The 8,135-nt window shown below is 34.2% G+C and overlaps 1 protein-coding gene across 2 annotated transcripts; it reads right to left on the bottom strand.

Annotated features, from left to right (window-relative positions):
- Positions 1–805: 805 nt before the first annotated feature.
- LOC132636372 (squamosa promoter-binding-like protein 8) lies at positions 806–4,553 on the bottom strand. 2 transcript variants are annotated; one of them, XM_060353223.1, is made up of 4 exons: positions 4,322–4,553; positions 2,903–3,556; positions 1,894–2,054; positions 806–1,356 (listed from the first exon to the last, which is right to left on the bottom strand). In XM_060353223.1, the coding sequence occupies exons 2-4, from the start codon at positions 3,520–3,522 to the stop codon at positions 1,262–1,264; spliced, it is 876 nt and encodes a 291-aa protein (XP_060209206.1). In that variant the 5' UTR covers positions 3,523–3,556; positions 4,322–4,553; the 3' UTR covers positions 806–1,261. The 2 variants fall into 2 exon arrangements, with proteins under 2 accessions (XP_060209206.1, XP_060209198.1); XM_060353215.1 differs by having other exon boundaries at positions 2,903–3,553.
- Positions 4,554–8,135: the final 3,582 nt, after the last annotated feature.

Below are 8,135 nucleotides of genomic sequence, written 5' to 3'. Positions count from 1 at the left end.
GGCTGATAAGAAAGCTCAAAGAATGACAAAAAACGAACAAGCTGCCATACGTCCAAAGCTTGTCCACACACAAGAACTCATTCATTCACTTTCACCCATGTACCTACCCCCCTTCACATTGATAGTAAACATCATTAAAATTCTTTTAAGAAAACCAAGAAGAAATAAATAAGACCATGAAATAGATCTTGATGTGGAATTATTCATTCAAATCCTTATTATGGTTTAGACTTTAGTGGACCCTCACCAAATAAAAACTTTTGATCAAAAATAGCTTCCATGCAGGAGACAGCTTGACTCGTGGACCTCTTATATGCTTAGCAGTATATTCATCAATGGAAATAGCAATCAATTTTTTACCACATGGAAATTAACGCTAGCAGTCAGTTCCACTGCTCTTTTTTTTTACCTCGCTTTCTTTTTTACTGCCACTTTGCAGGGAAAAAAATATCAAAGTACCAGACAAAAGAAAATAATGCATACACTATAAATGGTAATACACCTGCATGAGCTTGCCTGCCATGTCTAACTCTTGTACCAAAAAGGAAACTGAGTTTAATTTGTGTATTACACTATTAAATTGCCTAAAAAATAATTATAAGTAGTTCTTCGTAATAAGTGAAATTATTTACTTTCAAAGTAAGATAGTCAACGTGCTATAAAAGTTAAATAATTCAAATTCTGCTAATGGATATGAACTAAATAAAAAAGAAACGGCCCTTTTTTTCTTGGAAACACATTGAGGTAATTTCCCCTGGCCATAATATTCAATTATTGTGAAGTAAGAGACAAAATATAGAATTCCTAAGTGCAAAGTGGGGAAATTGGGAAAACCAACTTCAAATCTTTCCCATTTTCAAGATTAATATGTTTCTACACGTGACCGTACAATTAAAAGTCCCCTATACTAATATTCAAATTCCAATCTTTTGTGAAAGAGATGGGACTTAGAAAAGGGAAACGAAATACAAGGGTTAACATAATTCTAAATACTAGTAGAATTGGAACTAATATTGGGAATTGAAGTGGGCCAAAATACAAAGGGGTTAACATAATTCTAATATTTCAATCATTCATATTAATCATTTTACCCTATTAGTAGATAGTAGTAAGTACTGATTCTTAGTGGCAGTAGCTAGTAGTAAGTACTGATACTTAGTGGTAGTAGCCACTAGCCATTAAAGCTTGAAAATCAGAATTTAAAGGAACCAGATAGAGTCACCCATTAGATCAAGAAAAATCATAGGCTTGTGGCAATTTGTTATGGTCTTTGTCTAAAACAATCCAGTGAGATTCTTGGTGGAGAAATTGCTGTTGTCACTGATGAAGAATGAGCTCCTGAATCAGGTGGAGACCCTAAAACATAAAATGATAACACATATCAGGTTAATTACATATAAAGTCCTGTGATAAATATTAACTGATAACCTGATATAAATTGTAACTTATAACATGTTATTAACAAGTTAAATTACACTAATAGTTTAAAAAATATTTCTTCCGTCTCAATTTATGTGACACTTTTCGCCTTTCGATATTCAAACTATGTGAACTTTGACCGATAATTTAAAATGTATTTTTGTATCATATTGACATGAGAGGACTTGCATCGTATGGTACTTGTCGTATAGTTTTTGAATATCTAAATTTTAGTTTTAAAATGCTGAGCTGATCTAATCCAATTTAACTTTAAAATTAATCAAATTGACTCTCGATAAGCGAAATGTGTCATATAAATTGAGACAGAGAGCTAGAGAGTAGTAGATTGTCGGTGCATATAACTTAAATCCTTAAGAAAATTCCAAAACATCAAGTCTCTTGTTTCACTTCCTTTTGTATTTCTTTTTTTCTGAAGAAGATTAATATTAATTAACCCTTGAACCAAAAACTTACTAGCAAGACTGTCAAACGAGGAATTTCTGGTACTGTCAATTTGAGACTTGCTGGTATTTTCTATGTTTGCTTGTTGGTTTTTCCTCCTCCTTCTATTATGATCTGCCAAACGTTTCCTACAACTTCTCTTCCCGTTATCAAATTCAGACAGCACATGGAACCTGTTATATATAAAAAAAAAAATCCAGAATATTAATAAGAATTAGTGCTACACTAAGTGAATTCTGAAAAAGAAAAAAAAAGTACTAAAGGTATGTGTGTTGATTAAAAGCTGATGATTACGTTTTATCGAGAGGAACCAAAATAGAAAAGGGTGTATTTCCTATAAGAAGCAAAAATAAGCAAGTACGTAATACGTGGAAACGGGGTAGTAAACTGATGAGGGAACATAAAAATTTACGGACTGAAATGCCCTCGGGATCAACCCCATCCATGTACAGTACAACTCCTCAACTTCCAATCTCCAATCATTTGATCCTATAAACTCCCAAGTGCATTTTCGTCATATTATTTCTTCCCTCCCGTTTAAACAGTGGCAATCAAGAATTTGCCTGTACTTTGGGGTTGAACAATATTTCCTTGTCTTATTTTATGTGAATACGAGAGTCAAAATACCTAATTTCAAGTGTGAATCGAGCAAAAAATCATCAAATCTTTTGATTAAAATATAAATGCTTGAAATTTCCGTAATTAGAATCACGTACTGTTTGACAAAATCGTATAAAAAAATGTATGCTCCAGTTCACAGATATATAAGTATATTTTAGAACATAGTCTGTCGATTGAAAATATACAGTGTCTAAATTTGAATTCAGCACTGTGTGAGAAAGAAAAGGTTTTAACTAATAGTTACTATTGTCTTAAAGTCACCTTTCTTGTTGATTATAATTTTTTTTAACAAGCAAAGTGAAGACTTTTTGAGATGATAATAATAACTATTAGTTGAGTGATCATATAAAAAATCAGAAAGAAACCGTGTGAAAATTGAAGTATTTTAGAGAAACACAACCTGCTGCACTGTTGGCAGAACCTTTGAGTCAAACCAGCAGCAATAACAGTGGAAGCTTTGGAGTGAAACTCACAAACTTTGTGTCTTCTATGGTAATGTTTAGCATGTTTAAGATCGGCATTACAACCTTCAGCTTGACACCTGGGAGTGTTAACTGAACCAGCTTCAACTGCCCTAGTATGTCGATAAAGTCGATTCACAAAATCATCTTCTGATGAAGAAAAATAAGTCCTTCCACCTAAATTCAGCCCAATTCTACTACCACTCGCAAAATCGTGAACCCCAGTACCCATGTACTGGGGTTCACTTTTTGGCACAACCATGTAACCGGTATTCGGTTGCAGTACTGGGTGTGCGGGGTGAGTGTAACAGGTTTCATAAGCGCCACGTGGGTCATAAAGTGTAGTAGTGTTCAAATGAGGGTTGTTTTGGGTATGAAAAAATTGGTGATTTTGTTGTTGTTGTTGAAGGGTGGGAAAATGTTGAAAGTTTTCATGAGTGAAAGCTTGAGTGTTGGCATAAGGGTCAAAGAACTGTCTATTTTGGTCATTTTCTTGATTTGGTGGTTCTTCGCCGGAAAGCATAACGGAAGATTGATCTCCCCAGTCATAGTCCAACATTGCTAGTAATATTTTGCTTGCTTTGATCTATCTGCTACAATAATAAGAAGAAAGATATATTGCACGGTTAATCAAGTTGTGTACAAATAGTTGAGTAGAAAAGAAATGAAGGGAAAGATGAAATTAAACCATCTGGTTGGGTATTTCTTCTTGTAGGTAGGGCGTAGGGGGTGTGGGGTGGGGGAGGAAATCTGCCAGCTTTAAAAGAAGAAGATTATATGGAGTTGAAAAGGCTGCAGGCCAAAGACTTTACTTTTTAGCATTCAGTGTGAGTTTTGAAGTAGGCTTTATAGGACTATAGAATAACAATAATAGCTATAAAATATTAAGTTAGAATTTTCTATATCTTTTCTTTGAGTCTAATCTAAAAAGAATAAAAGATTAAGGCCCCGTTTGTTGTAGTTACAAAAAAAAATTCACTTTTTTTTTTAAATTTTGAAGTTGGAGTTGTGTTTGACCATAGTTTTTAAAATTATAGTTTTTAGTGAAATGTAGTTGTAAAAAAGTGAATTTTTTTAAAAAAATAAATTTTTTGAGTTTTTGGTATTCCGGAATACAACTTTAAGTTATATTCAGAATTTTCATAGCTAAACGCTAATTCCGAAAAAAAGTGAAAAAAATTTTCGAAAAAAAATGAATAATTTTTATGGCCAAACGGCACCTAAGTTCCTGCTTGAGTTTCTAGTGACATGTCGGGCTATTAGGGAGTATTTTTTCTTTGAGTGATGAAATGGAATTAGTTCCTTCTGAAACATTGAGATTTTTCAAAAGAAAGAAAAGATAGTGATAACACACACACCTTATGAAAGTCAGGAACTCAGAGATAAAAGTAAGCCATTCAATACGAACCCTATAATATTGTACTAACACTATAGGTTGGCCATCCACAACTCTCCAACTCACTTGGAAAAGAAAAGGAAAAAAGGAATCACACTTTTATGTCACACTTTTATCTTCTTCCCTTCAATAAAATACTCTCTCCATGTATTTTCTTGAGAGAAAGAAGAGAGGAGTTGAGAATAACTACTGACTGATAAGGCGGCTTTGTTCAGTGACTTATTGTGTAAACATGTGCAAGTTTTAATTACTATTTTACCCTTTCTTCTGATAGGAAATTTCTATGAAACCTCTTGGCTTGAAAGTTTGTGGTGATTTGGAAGAACAAGATAACGCTGTGGATGTCTTATACATGGCAATATAGTGCAGTCACTATCATAGTAATAATTTTGTTGTTGAAAAACTTTAACTTTAAGCAAACTTTAGCTCTTTAAGAAATAGTTTTTAAGTTTTGTATAAATCCAGCTTAGGTTAATTGCTTTGGTTGTTAATCTACATTTTTGTTTGTTCTCGAAAACCAAAATTATTTCTTAATATCAGAATGAAATAGGGCAAGTATTCTAAAACATTTTTGAGACAACAGTGATATATTTAAGTGTTTGGACCCTAAGGCCCAACATATCTAGGAGATGAGTACTGTCGAAAGACATGTTAAGATCCATGGATATGATGTTTAAAAGATTCAGATAAAAAATGGTTACATTTGAACGAAGATATCTAAAATATACAGATGAACATTAAAATAAGAGAAGGTCATTTGAGATGGTTTAATAATGACCTACGTAGGCATTTAAATACGTTAGTTTGCAGCAGTGTGGCACTGATGATTAAAGTTACTACTACTCTCTCCATCCAAAGTTATGGGAGGACATTTGTCTGGGCACGGATTTTAGAGAAAAATGAAGATTTTTAAAATTTGTGGTCTAAACACACTATAAAATTTGAGTGATGTAAATTATCTCATTAAGGGTAACATAGAAATGTTACACCTTGTGGTTTTGCGCATCGAGATTTGTAGTACGTTGGTGTCTTAGTTTTGGATGTAGTGGGCGTTGGGAATTCTAAGTTTAACCGGCTCGCACATACCTCATAAAAGGAGGGAGGTGTCCCGGGGAAGTACGGTTGTGAATCGTACCGGAAAAGTCGGAAAAACCCGCCAACCACTTAAATGGTGCTCTAAAGGACACATTTTAGAGTCGCCACCTAATTTTTAGGAAATTAGGAAAACCAGTTCGAAAAGGGGTTCATTTAAAATAGCTGTTTTTACGACTATCCTAAAAGAAACCTAATCTACCAAAGTCTGGGTAAGGGTTCTGGTGATCTCTCGGGGAAGGTGTTAGACACCCCGGTATTAAAGATCCGCTCAATCGCGGTTTACCTACGGGTTCTAATAGTTTACTTTATGATTATAAATTATTTTTGATAAAAAATTGCTTAAGTCTAGATTTTCGCAATAAAAGAGTGTCATCTACATGCAAGAAATACACTTTTTAAGAAAATCATCGAAGTATAATTCTGCTCAAAATTGAGTGTGGGCGTCGGACTTGAACACCTAAGCTAATACCCGAAGGCTCTTAGCCTAGGTAGGACTCCACGTAAGTCCCCCAAAACAAGATTTTGAAAAAAGAAGTATTTTAAGTTTATGAAAATAGTTTTAGACATACTATTATACTGTCGTATATATACCGTAATTGATTATACTAGGTTTTTATTTTTATTTTTAGTCTACCAATTATATTCTATACTTAGCCAAATTTTAATCCATGTTTGCACGAGTTTTATACATATTTACACAAGTTTCAATACATCCAGAATCGGCCCATAAGTTTCAAACAGTACAGAATGATCCCAGGCAGCCTCATTCTTCAAAATTTCAATAATGTCGATTTAGTCTAGCAATTTTCCCAAATACAACATTTTAAGTCCAAAACAGTTTCAGTCCATTTTTATCCAATTTTTACACAAGTTTGAATTTAGTAAAAAATCGATTTTGGCAACTCTAAATTATGTGACAATCATATAAGGGTTCCAATATCTTGAATTTAAAGGCGCAAATATGAATCTAAATTGCATAAAGTAAAGAGTAAGGGTTTTGGGCCGACCAAGCCCAAACAAAGGTATTATGCACGTTTGTCCCTAAGTCCATACGTATGCTCCATTTTCCTCCGGATTGGGTTGACTCAATCTAGATACGTCGGTGGGCCTCGTTGGGGCCTCACCAACGGGTTTGGTTGGACAAAATAAAACGGGTATGCACAATATCAGTACACTAATCAACATAGCTAAGAACTGAAATAATTACAAAGCCAAAAAAAAAAAAATTAATTACATTGACTTGGACCAAGCCCACATTAACAACCAAAGCTATAAAAAATATCGTAAAAGAGAAGCCCAAAGCAGAGCCCAAAACTGAGTGCAAAAACACATAAAGAGGTCTAACGGACCAAAGGAGATGCAGCCCAGAATCAGAGGCCCAAATTACAACTTTCCCAGATTTCCAATTAAGTGTAAGACCCAGGTTATACACAAGATATACCTCAAATATACACACTTAGGAGAGAAAAACAGTGTTGCATGCCCTCCATATACATGATATATACTTCATTTTTTCTAACCAAATTTTATTCCCAGAGCTATAACTATACCAAAGCCTCCAAACACTTCAATTTTAAGCTTGATCCTAGACTTTTAGTTGGTTTTAAAGTCAAAAAAGTTTCCAGAATTACATTAATACTGCTAAGTGGTCTAGTCAATCTCATAAGGACTCCAAAGAATCCTCTAACTCAAGCTAAAAACTCTGAAACCATCCCTAAGAATAAGTTGAAGAAGACTTGACTCAAATAATTCAAAGAAGGAAGAAGAACAGTGGCTCAATAATACAGATATCCCAACAGGTCTAAGCAACATGACTTAAACTATATGGTCATATGAGTGTCAAAATGGCATAGGAGCAAGTAGCAACAATGAGCAAATAGGAAGTGCAGAACAATCAAATTAGTTAGTGCAACTTGGCTTTCAATAGAATCAATGAGCAATAACAAGCAAGATAGAGGATTGGTCTGACTAAAGAATTCATTTTTTTTTTACCAAGAGGGATTCAAATCAGTTCCTAGAGGTCATTTTTAGCCATATTTCTCACTCAGGCAAGTTATAGAATCAAACAACAAAGTGCTGAGTTATTTTAGGCTAGTTTTAGCTTTAAGCAGGTTCAAATACTCAAAGGACAAGTATGCAGGTTCATCAAGTATAGTTAAGCCTAATTATGGCAAGAGGGAAAAGTTCAGACAAAGGCACTTAATAGTTCAGAAATTCCAAAATCATTAAAGAAGGAACATGATATTATCTTAGGTCTTTCAACAATGTATCAATCATGGTTTAGTTTCAAAACAAGTAAATAGGGATCAAGAATACATAATAGGCAGTCTCAGGCTACACAGGCAAATGTCAGGAGGGAGATGTATCACAAAAGCAAGTGTCACACTCAATCCTTTGAAACAACTTCAACATTAGTTTAAAATCCCCACACTTAGGCAATTATGTGATCATACCAGTCAAAGAGAACCAAGCAGACTATAAGCAATATAAGTATCAAATGCAAGTTGCCAGTGACAGACCAACATGAACATGACAAACAGGCTGCCAATATGGGACAGAGCAATGATCTATAAGTCACAAACAAGTAAAAAACAAACAGGTCAGCCACCCCCAGACCCCATTATTCCAGTTTTAAGACAAGAAAACAAACTCTCTCACAGCTCCTATTCCTCATTCCTCTC

Source organism: Lycium barbarum, chromosome 1 (assembly GCF_019175385.1).
Source record: "Lycium barbarum isolate Lr01 chromosome 1, ASM1917538v2, whole genome shotgun sequence".
Lineage (NCBI taxonomy): Eukaryota > Viridiplantae > Streptophyta > Magnoliopsida > Solanales > Solanaceae > Lycium > Lycium barbarum.
This window is presented reverse-complemented; position numbering and strand designations above follow the sequence as displayed.